Genomic DNA, 18,953 nt, shown 5'->3' with positions numbered 1-18,953 from the left:
CCAAGAAGATTCAACATCTCATATATATATATATTTTTTTTTTAACATTAATATTTCTGAGTTTAAGTGGTTCAAGGAGATGAAATCATATAACACTGATCCACGTATATGAACTAACATCAATATTCTGTAGGTTATAATTCAAATAATTGTAGGAGGTTTGTATAATACGGCGACCTCTTACTCACTTATTTACGTTATATTATAATAGATCTTGCATTTTGAGGTGTTACATGTTGTAGTGGACAAAATCTGCTTGGGCCAGGCAAATATGAAACTTCAGGCATATATAAAAGTCAAACTAGGTCGTGTATGTTTGAAGTTTACTTGCACGAGTATGTCAAACTTCAATATGTTTAAAATTATTTTTAAAGTGGTTAAACTTACAAAAATTTATAAATTTCAAATATGTAGAAAATTGAGTATGAGAGCCTTTATATGATCTCTTTTAATTGTGATAAAGGCAAATATATGGCCGCAAGTTCCTTCTTCTACGAATATGAGATAGTTATTTTTTGACCGGAAGGCCGAGAGCTAACTATTGAGGTCTTGAGATCACGGCTATGTGCACTTGATCCATTGTGGTAGTAGGCTAAAATTCTTCAGGCCGAAATGACAGTACCGAATTGGTCTACTTAGTGCCAAAGGACAAATAAGAGATAAAAGGGTGAAATTTAAAAATAGTCAGATTTACAAGTGGTAATTGAAAAATAATTACAGTTTCAAAAGTAATTGAAATTTAGTCACTTTTTATGTAAAGATAAATTTGAACGAAAACACTGTTCAAAATCCGAAAAATATTCTAGCATAATATACTGGAGTTCAATTTTTTTACAGGTGAACTTCCAACATAATATACCGGAGTTCCAGCATAATATACTGATCTAGCATAATATGCTGGAAGTTCATACACAGGTGCTCCAATCTCCAGTATATTATGCTGGAAGTTCATACATAGGTGCACCAATCTCCGGTATATTATGCTGGAACTTTCCGTGTTACAACAAAATAGTGGCTATTTTTCAATGACTTTGCAAACACTGACTATTTTTCAATTACCAGTCCAAAAACTGGCTAGCTCGTGCTATTTTTACAGAGATAAAGGATTTAACCAGATATGACACTAGGTAGCCATTCTAGAGGGCTTCTATTTAGAAATTAGCCATTGTGTCCTGAATTTCAGTTTTTCAGTTTAATTTTTCAGGACACAAAATCCTAGAGTTAAGATTTTTAGTTCAAATTTTCTGAACAAAATAAGTACTGGCTAATCCCTAAATATCCCCAAGGATTTAATGAAAAAAATTTAATGGGGTGATCTGTTTTCGCCCTGCTATTTAAGTTATATTCACTTTTTTCAAACTATTTAACTTATAGCCAGTATTGGTAAATCTCAAACAAAAGCCTGGCTCCTTCTCCTCCTCCTCATACTTCTCCTCCTCCCTCCTTAGTTGCTGCAAAAACTAAACACTTTGATTTGTTAAGGATAAATATTGAAGAAGGTAAGGCAGCTTTTGTTGGGAATAACATTAGTGAAGAAGAGATTAATTGTTTATCCCCCTTTTAACCAACTTTAGATTTGAGCTGTACCAACTTTAGATATTTGATCTTGAAGTTAGGTTTGATAGTCAAACTTTAAGCATACATATCTGAAGTTGGGAACTGAAGCTTAACTTCATGTCTGAAATTCGAACTGCACAACCAATATGCCAACTTCAAACATATAGATCTGCGAGTTTGAAGGTACTTTTGAAGTGACTAAACTTGCAAAAATTTAATATTCAAACCTTTATGAGAAAATTTTCTTGAATACTCATAAACAAGAAATTAAATAACAAAAGCTAAATTGCAACTTTCTACCTATTATTCTTGAAAGGAGTAATCTTGATAATCAAACCAGGGAAAACATCATCAGGATCATGAATATGAGGATTTTCTTCAACAATAAAAGGATCTCCACATTTTTCACTAATTGTTTGCAAAGTTTCCCCTTCTCTTACCACATAAATTTCATCACATGGCATTTTCTCCCTAACCATCTTCTGCTGTTGCATTTGAACTATGAATTCACTCTCATTGTATTGATCAAACCAGCTCAATACCAACATTATTGCTAAGAACAAGCCACAATACCATGAAACTTTCTCGGCTAACGCTATCGACGAATTAAATTGATACATGGCTAGCTATCTGCACCCCACTTGTGAAAATTCACTGGATTTGTTGTTATTGTTGCCAGCTAACTGCAAGATTAATATTTTTTTTACGGAGATGTTTCTTTAGGGTATTTATAGGAATTTGTAAGAGGATTAGGAGGGGAATTGCTTTTAGTTGTAGTTCGAGTGGTTATATTGAAAGAAGGGAAGTTGCAAGGGTTACTTCAAGGGGGAGTTGATAGGTAACTATCAAAGGAAAGAAATTGAAATGAACTAAGATTAGAGGGAAAGTTTGTTCAACTGCTTTTTTCAATATGAGCTACAATTTCAAGTCCTTATCAAAATTAAACCAAATAAAGCTAAAACAAACAACAAAATACTATAGGTTTGATTTGTCTCTTTCTTATTTTTCCATTTCTTCTTTTTTCTTTACTTTTATTCAAGAAACAAGTGAAAGAGTGCTATCACTAATGTAGAAGGAAAATTTGAGCTCCTTGGAATTAAGGTAGTGTGAAATTTGAGTATATTCATGATAATAACTACGTAGCTAACAATTGATCATGCCCAAGAATACCACTTAGGACAACTGTGGGATGGATGAAATCTTCCACCCTTAATTAAATGTCTCAGGTTTGAGTTCGGGGGATAAATTTTTTATTAGTAGGAAGAACTTTTCCCTATAATCGGCCATGCACAGTGAGAATTTAGATTAATCGAAACCTCCATTCACCGTCGTGTGGAACCAAACACACACACAAAAAAGAAAAAAAGAACTCATCCACGAATAAAAAGTGAGCATACAAGAACTCAAGAAGTGACAAATACATATGAATAAAATATGTATATTATATTTATAGAATACAAATATATTCAACAAATAAATATTTTTTCAGCTCTTATGTTTTGGGATCTTTACACAAATAGCCGACCATATTCATCGTTTATCTTTTCTAGCCATATATATAGTTTATACATTGATTATATATAATTATACACATATAATATACAAATTATGCATATATTATACCTCTACAGACTATTTTTAGTTTAAGCGGTTGGGTGGACGGTTATTTGGTTAATTCTTCTTATTTTTTGGAACGAGTAAAAATATACGTTTCTCAATAATTTATTGTTGCGTGGAAGTTTTAGTTATTAAAAATTGGTAGAGTAATATGCAACTCTATCCTGAAATTTTGCTTATTAAATGGAAAACAAAATTTAAGTTTGCACGTAAATAATCCCAATCCCGACGGAGGTGAACATGGAAAATAAAAAAGGTAACTTGTATACACCAATAGGTCTTCCCTTTTGTTTAATATTTACTTTTCCAAATTCAATGAAAATTTCATACTTTCACTAAAACTTTTACTGTTTCTTAACCCCAAAAAAAAATTATAAAAAACAATCTCTAACATATTTGCATTTGATTGTGATCCAAAATTTATTTACATTTGCTAATTATGAAAAGATTATCCGAAGTTCTGCTTCCTTCTTTCCACCAAAAGGAAGGAGAAAAGGAAAAAATAAATAAAAGAAATTTTACTGGATAATGAGGGCTTTTAATTAATTTGTCTGATGGAATAAAATAACAAAATACGTTTGTTTCTTTAAAGCTACTTTCAGATACAATTATACCAACATTTAGATTTGTCACACTCAACATGCATGTTTAAGCTAATTGTTGTGAATACTTATAAAATACGAAAACCTTTCGGTAATTAATAATATTGTTAGTGTCATTTGGTATGATGGAAAATCAAAAATAATTCTGGGATAAAATTTTTGTACCGTCTTATCTTTTGTTTGATTATTATAAAATAATATCGGATAACTTATACCTGTCAAAGGGTGGAACAGTTATTCCGGAATAAGTTATCCCAGAGTAAAACAGTTAAGTTGACAAAATCAGAATTAATACAACACATTAAACAGTCAATAATAATATCAGAATAACTAATCCCCACCATAATTAGTCCCAATATAACTAATCCAACCTAACTTGTCTTCAAACCAAACGGACCCTTAGTATATTATAACTTATTAGCCTCGACTCTTCTTTGTTAATCATATAAAAAAGGATTAAATGTGTATAACTGAATAATTTTTTTAGGGGCTAAATTGACTTGAGCCTTCGTTCTTGGATTTCCATTATTTAGTATCTGAATAGCATCAAATCAATCACTTTCATTTGCTTTAGGACTCATTCGGTTTTACGTAGCATAAACATGAATTACTCAAGAGAGATGACCTAGGTACATCATTTAAAGTATACCGATGTAATAAATAAATAAATGAATAAGCAATCCAGCTCACAAAGCATCCCGTATTCACACAGAATCTGGGGAAAGATCCCTAAGGTGTGTGATGTAGACAGCCTACCATATGCAAGCATTAGTGGATGTTTCAACAGTTCAAACTCGTGACCTATAAGTCATAAAGAAACAACTTTACCGTTGCTGCAAGCTTCCCCTTCAAGTAGGCAGCCCGATGCACAAAGCATCTCGTATTCACGCAGGATCTGGAGAAAGATCGCACCCTAAGGGATGTGATGTAAACAGCCTACCATATGCAAGCATTATTGGCTGCTTCAACAGCTCAAACTCGTGACCTATAAGTCATAAAGAAACAACTTTACCGTTGCTGCAAGCTTCCCCTTCAAGTAGGCAGCTCGATGCACAAAGCATCTCGTATTCACGCAGGATCTGGAGAAAGATCGCACCCTAAGGAGTGTGATGTAGACAGCCTACCATATGCAAGCATTATTGGCTGCTTCAACAGCTCAAACTCGTGACCTATAAGTCATAAAGAAACAACTTTACCGTTGCTACAAGCTTCCCCTTCAAGTAGGCAGCCCGATGCACAAAGCATCTCGTATTCACGCAGGATCTGGAGAAAGATCGCACCCTGAGGGGTGTGATGTAGACAGCCTACCATATGCAAGCATTATTGACTGCTTCAACAGCTCAAACTCGTGACCTATAAGTCATAAAGAAACAACTTTACCGTTGCTACAAGCTTCCCCTTCAAGTAGGCAGCCCGATGCACAAAGCATCTCGTATTCACGCAGGATTTGGGGAAAGATCGCACCCTAAGGGGTGTGATGTAGACATCCTACCTTATGCAAGCATTAGTGGCTGCTTCAACGGCTCAAACTCGTAACTTATAAGTATACCGATGTATTTTATGAAATCAAGCTCGCGACTTATAAGTATACCGATGTATTTTATGAAAAACGACACCTTTGGATAGTGAAAAACAGTTGTAAGGGAACCCCCACAAATCTTAAAAACAGTATAAAGACATGACTATTTACTATGAATTAGCCATTGCACCAATAAGTCTGAGGCGAAAATATAGTAATACAGACCTGAAAAGAATGACGAAAATGCATTGCCCACCCTCCATTTATAAGCCCTTTACATTTCCCAGAATTGGGATTTATTTAGTTTCAAGGGAGGGAGGGAAAGAAGAGTAAAAACAATTGCTGTAATGGAAGTTGTTAGAAAACGCGTTCCTCGATTTCCAGAGTAAGATTGATGCGAGGCAGAGACCGAGGGATCCAGTGGTATTCAAGATTTCATTAGCATTTTCTTTATGTAATTCAGAACTTCATCCACATCAACTGTCCATGCAACTGAAACCGGGGAATAATCCGTCCAAGGGTTGCTTGTATTCCACCTAATATAACGATTTGTTAGTTTTAATCCATAGAATGGAGCCACAGGCTAAGATTTGCGAAGAGAAAAAGAGATTTTTACACTGTATAACCGCACATGATTTGAAGCGGAGCCATGATTTGAAGGTTATGGGTTCTGATCTTGTCATCGAACTCTAGCTCGTTTTAGTTACTGGGTTCTCCGTTAAATATTTTTATATATTTAATGGATTTTCTAATACAAATACAAGATTTAAGTAAAAGCTACTAGGTTCATCCGAACCTGTAGCTACTATATTACCTCCGCCCCTAGGTATAATTTATGTCTATTGGCTAGCAAAAGAAAATAGGTGCCCAAAGAAAACTCAGTTCAAATACTTACTTCTTTAGCCCTTGGTCCAACAAGGTATGTCCGACGCAAATGCCCTGTGTCTCAACCCTCACGACACCTTTCTTGAAGGTGAAGAGTTCAGGTCGAACTAGTGCCACAAAACTAACAGGATCATGTAGGAAAATTCCTGAAAAGAGGTCGAGCGAATAAATATCAGTAAAGTGGTTTAAGAAGCAATGTAGGTCATCCACAAACGATATAAGAACAGAAGTTATTACCATAGACGCCGTCTGATTTCACATGCCAATCACGGTAAAATTTGCACATGTTGCCCAAAATTTTAGCATGTTTTCCTTCAGATTGCCTTAGTTCTTCAAGATCAGCATCTAAAACCAGAAGCATATACTATTTATTGAGAAGCGAACAATATTGTCATATAATTAAAGGTGCAAAAGTAGTAGTCTTCGACATATTTGAGCAGTGAACAACCTACCTGTCAATTTGACTTGTGTTGTAATGTTGATGCCTACAATATCAATATTTGCCCCCGAAGTAAATACAATATCTGCTGCCTCTGGATCCCCATATATCTGCGCATCAGAATAACTATGCAAATGAGATAATAATAATAACAAATTGAAGATTGAATACTACAAAGATTGATTTTTCAGCTTCCCATGATGAATTTGTGAACATGCGAAAAGCGTTCCATCTTTTAAACTTGACAAAAATTGACAGGAAAGAAGAGACACTGACAACATATGAAATGCTAATACACAACACGAACATTTTATAGTATTTCCGCAAAGATAATGCCAAAAGAGACCCATATTGCACTCAAATTACAAGGACAACGTGTCTATAGCACTATACTAAGGCAGTGAGCTTAAGAAAAAGTCTTTTATGACAAGCTATTAGAGTTCAAATAACCAGATGCGGAGCCAAGATTTCAACTTTATGGGTTATGCATTATAGAACGACGACTTCAAGTAACAATAACTGAGGTTTCTTTGTATGACGTCAAGTACTAATAACCGTTTATTACTTAACACAAATAAACTATTTGAGCAAAAGCTACTTGATTCGGCCGAACCCCTACTCGGGCTTCGAGCTCCACCCTTACAACTAACTATTAAACATTTCCATACTGTTGTGCATTATGGATATCAAAGTAAGAAGTTTATGCACAGACATTATGGGGTCAAACAACTATTCAAACATGCTTCTACATTGTAAAACATTGTGAATATTATAGTATTTAAAAACCAATGGGAAAAAATCACCCACATTTGCTTCCGCAGCAGGATTAACATTTCCTAAAGCAAAGAAGGAACCACCGAGTACGACCACTCTCTTCACCTTGCTTGCAAAGGTCGAGTCCCTCTTGACAGCCTAACCAACAGATAACGATGATTTTTTTTGTAAATGCAAGGCAAAATCACAAACTTGAAAATTGAAAGTTTTTGAGATACAACATACCAACGCCAAATTTGTCAATGGTCCTAGTGCAAGTATAGACACTTCACCAGGATATTCAGAAACTTTTTCCACTAAGAATTCAGATGCAGAATTGTCATTTTTCTTAGAATTTGGACAAGGTAAGAATAAGTTGCCTAATCCATCTGAACCATGAACAAAGTCTGCAACCCGTGGTTCCCCTCTCTACAGCAAAAATTAAGATCAAAGTTAGGTTACAATACGTTGAGAAGCTACAGTGGAGAAAGGAAGTTAAGCATAAACTAAAAAGAATTTTGAGTAACAAATTGTTACTATTAGGAATCAAAAGTAAAAACAAATTACCTTCAGAGGTTCAGGGCTGCCCTCGGCGACGGGAACATCCGGATATCCTGCAGTTTCACACTATCCTTTTGCAAATTAAATTAAAGAAGTAATTGATCAAGAACTTGATACAAAAACATCTAATAGACGGAATTGTAAACACAATAAAAGGAAAGAAATTTACAAGAAAGGTAGTACTAGATAAATAAATATACAAAAAAAAAAAGACATACCAAAAGTAATGCATTACGTGTAGCATCTTTTGTAGTAACATTACCAAAGATTGTAGTCAAGCCTATGATCTCAACTTCCGGTGTCTGAAATGCCATTAGTATTGCCATACTGTCATCTAAATATCAACAAAAGCTAAAATTAGCTCCAACATGACAAATGGGAACCACACGGAATATGAAACTCATTATAAAACACAACTCAGCCTGTTAAAAAATTGTTATGAGAGAGAGAGATCTTTCATTTTCATTCACGGGCACAATTTATCCCCATACTTGATACAACGGCGGGGCTAGGAATTTTAGTAAGGGGGATAAAAATATAAAAAAGTAAACATCTACTATATTAGAACAAAAATTTTTGACCTAGTATATATAGTGTAACTTTCAGGCGACCCCTGGCTCCGCCCATTATTTGAAAGAATAGAAAAGGAGAGAGTTTTTTGAAAACATTTCAGGCATAACTAAGTATTATATTGTCTTTTTCTTGGTTGATGAGTCACTAAGTATTATATTACTAAGAGCACACCGGTTTTCTACTTGAATGAAGCACAACTAAGCCAAGGTGTGTTGCTCACCTCAATAAGAAAAGCTTCTCATCACAAGATGTGCTCTTTAAAACTTCCTCTTTCATTAAGAAAATTGTTTTCCCGAAGAAATGATAAACAGAATTAAAGAAATCAAAAATGTCAGCTTGTGAAATTTGTCAGAAAGGTAATATAATTTCTTAGGTGCCTATGTGACAGCAATAACGTCCCCCCCCCCCCTCTTATATTGAAAGTCTATGTTGTGCGGATTCTCCAAAATGATGCCGCACCCATGTCGGATCCTCTAAAAATGCATTACTTTTGGCGGATCCAACATGCACCCGACAACATTTTCGGAGAGTCCGAGCAACATAATTGAAAGTAACACACATTCCTTGCCTAAAAGAAGTCTCAGAAAATGAAGGATTAGAAAAGATCATAGATAAAGTTAATTGCCTGCTTTCATAAATAAAAGTACAGCTAATTTAGGATGAAAAATATAAGCTTTATCTCCAGATACTCTTCACTCAAACAAACTGAAAGAATCCCAAAATTCACAAATTCCAGAAAGAAAGAGATCATCTTCCATCTGAATATTCTAATGAAAAAGCTGGAAATATAAAGTGACACAATAAAGTAACTAGGATTCTTTTTCCATATTTGAATCTGCCCTTCCTTTAGCACTTTTAACAAAATTTCCCCAAAAGTCATCTATTTGTCAAAGAAAATCAAAACCCAATCACAATCAAATAAAATTTAGCTGAAATTTTTCTAAAAATCCCAACTTTAAATTTATTCATGAAGAAAAAAATAAGCAACACCCAAATTCATGAAAGTGAAAAAAATGCTGAAATTTGCTAAAGTTGCCACCTTTAAACAATAGGGTAGAAAATTTTACCAGAAATTCATCTATTTGTCTAAGAAAATCAAAACCCAATCAAAGAAAATTTTAGCTGGAAAATTACTGAAAACCCCAACCTTAAACTCATTCATGAACAAAAAAATTAGCAAAACCCAAATTCAAGAAACTAAAAAAAAATGCTAAAATTTGCTAAGAATTTCAACCTTCATTCATTCATAAAAAAAAACACCCAAATTCAAGAAACTGAAAAATAAATGCTGAAATTAGCTAAAGTTCAGAACTTTAAACAAAAGGGTAGAAATTTATTTACCAATGCCAGGATCAGTATCAATGATGATCTTTTCACGTTGCTTAGCAAAAGAATAATTGTTGGTAGTCACAAATCCATCAACCAAATCACCATCACAATTTGACATCTTCTTGAAATTTTCAATAATTCAAAAGGGAAAATTTTGGGAGCAAAAAAAAGGGAATTTTTGGGACCTAAGAAAGACAATGAACTTACAAATATAATAACAATAACAAATTAGAATAAAAAATGTGGGGGATTAAGTGAAAAGGATAGAGTTTTGGTGGAGTCAGCTCTGACGATGAGCTGAATTTTCTCAACTCTGCTCCTTTTTCTTGTTCCTGTTTTCCAACTATTCTTTCTCTTCTTTTGGTGTGAAAATTTGTATTTAATAAGGTGTGGGTACTATGTGTGTGTGTGTATTTATGGGTTTCGGAATGAATAATGGATAAGATATGTGGCTTTAGTCTAAGTGGTAAATATGCGTATCCTAATTTGATTCGCTTTGTTATGAACGGATCTCTTGCTTTCCCTTGCACAATATTTTACCTTTTGCATTTTCCAAATCCAATCAAAATTGAAACAAATTAATAAGATTTCACTATTAGCCAACAAAGGTTGGCTGAGTTGGTTGAATAAGTGATTTCTTACCTTTGGAGATTTGGAATCGATTTTCCTCGCTAGTATGGGGCAAATCTACCTTAGTTCAAGATATGTCACGTCCATTGATTCGTCGAAAATCTTTATTAATTATTTGTATATAATTCAAATGAAGAAATAAGAAAATAATAAAAAGAATAAAGTGACACCATTTGTCATGTAGCTTAATTGGTTAGGGGCTGGGGAATTATATGTGAGGTCGTGAGTTCGAACCTCCATAGGCTTATTTTTTGTTTTAATACTTTTATGCCTCATCTAAAAAAGTAAAAACAATGCGTGCCCAATGAGATTTGAACCGCTAACGTTGCTGCTTCCTTTGAAAGTTTTATTTTTTTTTGTTGGTTGTGTTTTAAAATATGATATTATATTTATTTATTTATTCACGTCTAATGGTGACACCGCTTACAAAAATTCTTGCATACATCACTGTTCACTCGCAGCCTTCGTAGTCAAAGCTCGTCGTACCGAGTTTGCCTAGAGCGATTTATATCTCTAGTTTGTGAGCTATTGCATAAACAGGTTACCCAATGTCTACCCCAAAGAAAAAAAAAAGATTTCACAATTAGTGGTGGACTAAGAATTTTATTAAGGGATTAAAAATATAAAAAATAAAACACATTATGAAGTCAAAAATTTCAGTCGCCTTCTCGAATTCTGGATCCCGCTTTCAACTTCGTCAATCCTCATAAATTTTCTTATCCTGTCGAAGGTTTATAAATTATGTTCCCCAATAGATTGAACCATGTTGAACTGAATCGTAAGAATACAATATATATATATATATATACATAAAAAAAAACTGACCTATTTATACAATGTAAATTTTTCAATAAACGGGTGTTAGTTGACTCCCCTCACATAAGGGTATCGCGTAGGGCCGTGCATAATTTGATAAATACTGAATTATCGTACCGAAATCGAAAATTTTGGTATTTGGTATTCGATATTTTAGTATTCGGTATGGTATTTGGTTTAAGTTTTTTTAAAAAAAGGTATTTGGTATTTTAAAATGAAATACCGAAATATCGATACCGTACCGAAATATATATTATATTACACAATACACATATTATTAATTATAACGCAAATATAAAAAATCTAAAGTTTTACTTTCTTTTATTCTCTAAGTTCACCAATTAACTCTAAGCAAATAACAAGACGTTTCTAATGATCAAATTTATTCTTTTATGTACGGTTTTCTCTCTAGGTTGATATTTGTTGGTTATGGACAAAACTTTTGACAACAAATATTTTAAATTTTGTACTTTTGAGTACTTTAATTAAGAATATTACAGTCTATGGCTCTATGCACTAGTTAGTATTCAAACCGAATAAACCGAACTTATCGAACCGAATAAACCGAAACCGAAAGGAGAAAAACCGAACCATACCAAATTTAATTAGGTACGGTATTGGTATAGCATTTTAAGAAACCGAATATCAAAAATACCGAAACGAAATGTTTAAATACCGTACCGTATCGATCGACGAACAGCCCTAGTACCGCCTCTATTTACTATCACCTCTAATTCCTTGGTTGAATTAAGAGCATGTTTGGCCAAACTTTCATAATTTGCTTATTTTGAAATGTATTTTTTTTTTTTTGTCAAATGGAATTTCACAACAAATACTTTTGGATAGTGTCAGTTTATGTTTGGTCAAATTGTTTAGATAATATTTTCATTAGTATTATTGAAACAATTTACTTATGACCAATCTTGGGTATATATAATTTTTAGTTTTTGGTATAGTTTAGTAAATATAATTTTATTTTAATTTTTGTCGGGGATAAAAGTTTAAAACAACTTCTGCTTCCGCATCTAATGAAAAATTACTTTTTTTAGTTTAGTATTTTTTAGTTTAAAAATAGTTTAGTATTTTAGACTTTTTTTAATAAAAAATTATGTATCAAGTATTATAGTTTCCTCACCTTCTCCCTAATTTGTTAACTGCTATACTAATTAAGATTTCTCTAGCTATATGAAAGAGATTAAAACTAGGGATAGTTTGTGATAAATTTGAGAGTGTTATAAAATAAAGATCGTAAAGTAAAGACAAGTATAGAGAGACACTGATATATTATTTAACTTCAAACTGATGTACATAGTGAACTGAAAACTCCTATATTTATAGAAGAAAGGAAACAGATGCGAGGCTTTTTCGCAAGCAGCTGCAATGCTTTTCAGGAAGCAGCTGCGAGACTTTTCTTGAGCTGCTTGTAAGCTGTCTGTATGAGTTGCTCGCAACCTGCCTGTTTAATAAGAAGTTGCTGCAAATCATTTCATTGAGTTCCTTGCAACCTGCCTGTATCGACTGCTTGTAGATAAACGTCAATAGAGTACTAAACGGATAATCTTCTTCAGGAAGATTATCTATAGCGGAGTAATAAATGGGCATTCACAATATAATATTTTCATAACGCTCCCCCTTGGATGTTCATTTAAAGATAATGTGCGTCGTTAAAACCTTACTAGGAAAAACCCAGCGAGAAAATTTCTAGTGAAGGAAAAAGAGTACACATATTTTAGTAATACATATTTCTAGCTTCCTCATTAAAACCCTTACAAGAAAAAAACCGTGGAAAAAATTTTAGTAAGGGGAAAAGAGTACATCGCGTATATCACTCCCCCTGATGAAAACCGTGTTTCAAATATTTGAGTCTGCGCATTCCAATCTTGTATACCATCTTCTCAAAAGTTGAAGTTGGCAAAGATTTAGTGAACAAATCTGTCGGTTTGTCACTTAAACGGATTTGTTGCACATCAATGTCACCATTTTTCTGAAGATCATGTGTGTAGAATAATTTTGGTGAAATGTGCTTTGTTCTTTCTCCTTTTATAAATCCTCCTGTCAATTGGGCTATGCATGCATCATTGTCTTCGTATAAAATTATGGGTCTTTTCTCACATTTCAAAATATATTTTTCTCGAATAAAATAAATTATTGATCTCAACCATACACATTTTCTACTTGCTTCATGAATAGCTATTATCTCAGCATGATTTGAGGAAGTAGCAACACTAGATTATTTTGTGGAGCGCCATGATATGACAGTACCTCCACATGTAAACACGTACCCGGTTTGAGATCGAGCTTTATGGGGATCAGATAATTAACCTGCATCTGCATAACCAACAAGATCTGCACTATCTTTGTTAGCATAAAACAAACTCATATCAAGAGTTCCCTTTAAATATCGCAATATATGCTTAATCTTGTTCCAATTTCTCTGTGCAGGAGAAGAGTTATATCTTGCTAGTAAATTAACAGAAAATATTATGTCAGGCATTGTAGCATTACCAAGAAACATAAGTGCACCAATTGCACTAAGATAAGGTATTTCGGGACCAAGGAGTTCCTCATCCTCTTTTGGAGATCGGAACGGATCTTTATTCACTTCAAGTGATCAAACAACAATTGGTGTACTCAATGGGTGCGCTTTGTCCATGTAAAAGCATTTTAAGACCCTTTCTGTATAAGAAGATGGATGGATAAAGATCCTGTCTGCTAAATGTTTAATTTGCAGACCAAGACAAAGTTTTGTCTTTCCAAGATCTTTAATCTCAAATTCCTTTTTAAGATATTCAATTGCCTTTTGGAGCTTTTCTAGAGTTCCAACAAGACTTATGTCATCAACATAAACAACAAGTATAACAAATTCTGAAGCCATTTTCTTTATAAAATTACATGGACAAATAACATTATTTATGTAACCCTCTTTCAGCAAATATGCACTGAGGCGATTATACCACATGCGCCCAGATTGCCTTAAACCATACAAAGATCTTTGTAATCTGATTGAATACATTTTCCGAGATTTTGAATATGCTTCAGGCATTTTAAATCCTTCAGGGATTTTATGTAAATTTCATTATCAAGTGACACGTACAGATAAGTTATAACCACATCCATCATATGTATTTCAAGCCTTTCACGTAAGGCTAAACTGATGAGATATCGAAATGTTATGACATCCATAACGGGTGAATATGTTTCTTCATAATCGACTCCAGGTCGTTGTGAGAATCTTTGTGCGACAAGGCGAGCTTTGTATCTTTCAACTTCATTTTTGTCATTCCTTTTTCGCAAAAAAATCCATTTCTGACCAACTGATTTTATACCAGTAGGTGTTTAGACTACTGGTCCAAAGACCTCTCTTTTAGCAAGTGACTTCAATTCTGATTGAATTGACTCTTACCATTTTAGCCAATCAGATATTTATTGACATTCTTCGACAGATCGGGGTCCAAGATTCTCACTATCTTGCATAATGTTAAGTGCAACATTATATGCAAAAATATTATCCACCACTTTTTCAGATCGATTTAAATTAATCATATCACCAGTAGAACTTATTAAAATTTCTTCACTTACTTGAGTCTCGGGTTCATTGATTTCTTCAGGAATCTTAGAACTAATCAGATCTTGGGTCTCTTCAGGAGATCCCTTCATAGTATCATTTTGATCATTTGTCGATTTTTCTTTTCTAGGATTTCGATCCTTAGAACCCAAAGGCCTACCACGCTTCAGACGTGCTTTAGGTTCACTAGCTCTCATGCTAGTAGATAGTCATGTTGGGTCATCAATTCGGATAGGTACATTCTCTGCAGGGATATGTGACTTAGTTATCCTTTTCAAATCAGTAAATACGCCTGGCATTTGATTTGTTATATTTTGTAAATGAATTATCTTCTGGACCTCCTGATTACATATAGGGGTATATGAATCAAAATGAGACAATGATGAAACTTTTCACATAATATCTCTTTTGATTTCCTTTTTCTCTCCCCCTAATTGTAGGAAATTAGTTTCATCAAACCGACAATCTGCAAACCAATCAGTAAATAAATCTCCTGTCAATGGTTCAAGATAACGAATAATAGAGGGTAATTCAAACCCAACATATATTCCTAACCTTCTCTGGGGGCCCATCTTACTTCGATGTGGTGGTGCTACTGGCACATATATAACACATCCAAAAATTCATAGATGTGCAATATTTAGTTCATGACTAAAAACTAATTGTGATGGAGAATATTTATTATAATGTGTTGGTTTGAGACGAATAAGTGATGATGCATGCAAGATAGCATGGCCCCAAACAATAGTGAGCAATTTTGTTTTCATAAGTAGTGGTTTGCTATCAATTACAGGCGTTTAATAAATGACTCTGCAAGATCATTTAGAGTATGAACATAAGCTACATGATGTTCAACTTTTATCCCAACTGATAGACAATAATCATCAAAAGCTTGAGATGAGAATTCTCCAGCATTATCAAGGCGAATAACCTTTATAGGATAATCTGGGAATTGTATCTTTATTCAAATTATTTTGGCTAATAGCTTTGCAAATGCCAGGTTGCGAGATGATAGTAGGCACACATGAGACCATCTTGAAGATGCATCTATTGGGACCATAAAATATCTAAACAACCCACTTGGTGGGTGAATAGGTCCACATATATCCTCATGTATACGCTCTAAAAAGGCAGGGGATTCAATGCCAACCTTCATTGGTGATGGTCTAGTGATCATTTTGCCTTGATAACAAGCATCACAAGAAAATTCCATCTTTTGTAAGAATCTTCAGGTTCTTTAATGGACGTCAACTCGAATTTTCAGTAATTCGTCTCATCATTATTGATACAGGATGGCCCAAACGGCCATGCCAAAGCACAAAAGTATTTGAATCAGTAAACTTCTGGTTTACGATAGAGTGTGCTTCAACTGTACTAATCTTTGAATAGTATAAGCCGGAAGATAAAGTTGAATATGGCATGAGTTGTTCCTAGGGCGGATCCACCCTTTAGGGTAGGGTGGTATGGAACCCCTAGGTTGGTAAAATTATCATATATTTATGTAAATATTTTCTTAAACTAGGTTAAATATTTGGTCATGTCACCCCTAGTCGCAGTCGCAGTCGCAGACTAGACAAATGTGTCATGGGTGGTAGACCTTTTTGAAAGTTTTTTTCGTGTGTAAAATCTAAGTTCGAATTTATCTTGAACCTTGTCTAACTTTTCCTTTTCGTTGTGCTTTTTATTTCCTTTATCCCAATCATTTTTCTTTTTAGCTACCTCCCAATTTTTTATTTGTCGTTTATTATTATTTTTATATTTTTTTTCCTCTATTCTGTTATTTTATTTGTGATCTTTAGCAAGAACACTGAAAAAAGAACCTCCAAAATTTAAAAATTTCATAAAATAAGCATTTCTTATAATCTCAAATCTTTTAGTTTTTTTTTCCCTTTCAAAATCAGAAAACTTGGTTCTTGATTGGAATTTTGGATTGAGATCAAATTTAATTTTTATAATTACTTTTTGTTATGCTATTCTATTTTTGTTAACTACAATTTAAATCTCTTTAATATTAAATTATGATGATTATTTCGCAAGCATTGCCTAGAAAAATATGAGATTTATGATTTTAATTTTTTGGATCTTGCAGTTTATCTAATTCTGCATTTACCTATGTGGTATAATTTATCTATTGAAGATTTTTATTTTTATTTTTCTTATTCTAATTGGTGAAATTCCCTTGTTGAAGATGTTATTTTACTTGTGCAAATTTATTTTTAGCATATAAAAAAAGATGTAGTTCCCTAATGAAAATATTAATTTTACGTGTAATAAAGGTGTGATTCCGTCTTTAAAATGCTAATTACATTTGCTTCTTATTATCTGATATGTAATTTTCATACAACAATAATAACATACCCAGTGAAATCCCACAAGTATGGTTTGAAAAAGAGATGTAATTTTCATATTTGCAAATAAAAAATGCATATTACATTGCCCGAGTAAACTAAAATAAAAAATAAAATAAATCGAACAAATGTTCCGAACAAACTCTATATTAGTTGTTCCAAAGTGTATATTAAAGAAAATTGTGGCACCCGCCACATTCAAATCCTAAATCCGCCTTTGGTTGTTCCACTATCAATTACACAAATATCTTCATGATTGGTCTTTGATCCAAACATAATTTGAGGATTATCCATATTCTCTGATACTTTCAAAGTATTTGCTCGAGATGGCAGAGTCTCGTGCTGATAACGTGTTATAAAATAAAGGCTGTAAAGTAAAGACAAGTATAGAGAGATACTGATATATTATTCAACTCAAACTAATGTACATAATCAATTGAAAACTCTTTTATTTATAGAAGAACGAAAGCAGTTGCAAGGCTTTTCCGGAAGCAGCTTCAAGGCTTTTCAGGAAGCAACTGCGAGGTTTTTTGTAATGACCCAATTTGTCATTTTAAGAATTAACACCCCGTTCAACGACTTAAGGTCTTGAGCGGCTTCGTATTATGTGTATTGACTTACGAGTGTTGATGAATTCAGTTACTAGATGATTCGGGTTGATTTGGGACACTCGGTCCCTAAAACGGAAGCTTAAGTCTTAGGATTTTTTTACCATAGTTAGAAATGTATGAAGACGACTCCGAAATGGAGTTCAGTCGGTTCCATTAGCTCCGTTGGGTGATTTTGGACTTAGGAGTGTGTCCGAAAAATTATTTGGAGGTCCGTAGTGGAATTAAGCTTGAAATGGCGAAAGTCAAATTTTTGAAAAGTTTGACCGGGGATTGACCTTTTGATATCGGGGTCGGAATCCGATTCTGAAAATTTGAATAGCTTCGTTATGTCAATTATGACTTGTGTGCAAAATTTGAAGTCATTCTAGATTAATTTGATGTGTTTCGGCACAAGATATAGAATTTGAAAGTTTAAAGTTCATAGATTTTGATTTGAGGTGTAATTCGTCTTTTTGATATTGTTTGATGTGATTTGAAGCCTCGAGAAGGTCCGTGTTATGTTATGGGACTGGATGGTGTGATTGGACGGGGTCCCGAGGGGCTCGGGTAGGGCTGCTTATCGGGCGGATTGGGCGGTTATATACTCTTAACGGTTTGGCTTATCGGTTATCGGCTTTTAAATGTATTAATCCGCTAGCCACCCGATAAGATATTGGGCGGATTGGTATCGGTTTAGCTCTTATCGGGCGGTTTATCGGATTGTTTGTTGACCGCTATGACTCAAAATAAAATTCCTAAGAAGAGAGCTAAATAGAAGAAATAGAGAGATGTGTATTCCAACGTATTTCCCAGTAGAATCATCTATGGGGATGAGCCTATTAACAACTTATAACTATCAGAAGAAATAGAAGAGAACACTGGGTATAATACATGATAATCAAAATTATCTAATAGTAACTAAATGGAATAGTAAATTATAACTAAATGTCTAACAGTAAATTAGTAATAGAGAATAGAGATAGAGTACTGGAAGTGGAAGAATGATTTTTGATTATTTAATATATATATATATATATAACGGGTTAACGGATTATCCGTTAAGAAAATTGAATAATCCGCCCCCAAACCGATAAGCCGTTAATAAAAAAATTTCAATCCGTTCCCCGTCCGTTAAACCGATACCAATAAGCCATTAAGCTTCGTTTTCG

The 18,953-nt window shown here is 33.7% G+C and overlaps 2 protein-coding genes across 2 annotated transcripts; both read right to left on the bottom strand.

Annotated features, from left to right (window-relative positions):
* Window positions 1–1,785: 1,785 nt before the first annotated feature.
* LOC104113099 (uncharacterized) lies at window positions 1,786–2,311 on the bottom strand. The gene has a single exon (XM_009623192.4). It carries the CDS (start codon window positions 2,175–2,177, stop codon window positions 1,854–1,856), a length of 324 nt encoding a protein of 107 aa, XP_009621487.1. The 5' UTR covers window positions 2,178–2,311; the 3' UTR covers window positions 1,786–1,853.
* A 3,124-nt stretch (window positions 2,312–5,435) lies between these two features.
* On the bottom strand, window positions 5,436–10,260 carry LOC104113098 (probable uridine nucleosidase 1). Its single transcript, XM_009623191.3, has 9 exons — window positions 9,848–10,260; window positions 8,152–8,267; window positions 7,940–7,999; window positions 7,619–7,801; window positions 7,427–7,531; window positions 6,633–6,729; window positions 6,418–6,525; window positions 6,191–6,326; window positions 5,436–5,831 (listed from the first exon to the last, which is right to left on the bottom strand). Exons 1-9 carry the CDS (start codon window positions 9,951–9,953, stop codon window positions 5,723–5,725), a joined length of 1,020 nt encoding a protein of 339 aa, XP_009621486.1. The 5' UTR covers window positions 9,954–10,260; the 3' UTR covers window positions 5,436–5,722.
* Window positions 10,261–18,953: the final 8,693 nt, after the last annotated feature.

Source organism: Nicotiana tomentosiformis, chromosome 7 (assembly GCF_000390325.3).
Source record: "Nicotiana tomentosiformis chromosome 7, ASM39032v3, whole genome shotgun sequence".
NCBI classification, from domain to species: Eukaryota; Viridiplantae; Streptophyta; class Magnoliopsida; order Solanales; family Solanaceae; genus Nicotiana; species Nicotiana tomentosiformis.
Note: the sequence above shows the minus strand (reverse complement) of the source record. Positions and strands in the feature narration are given on the sequence as shown.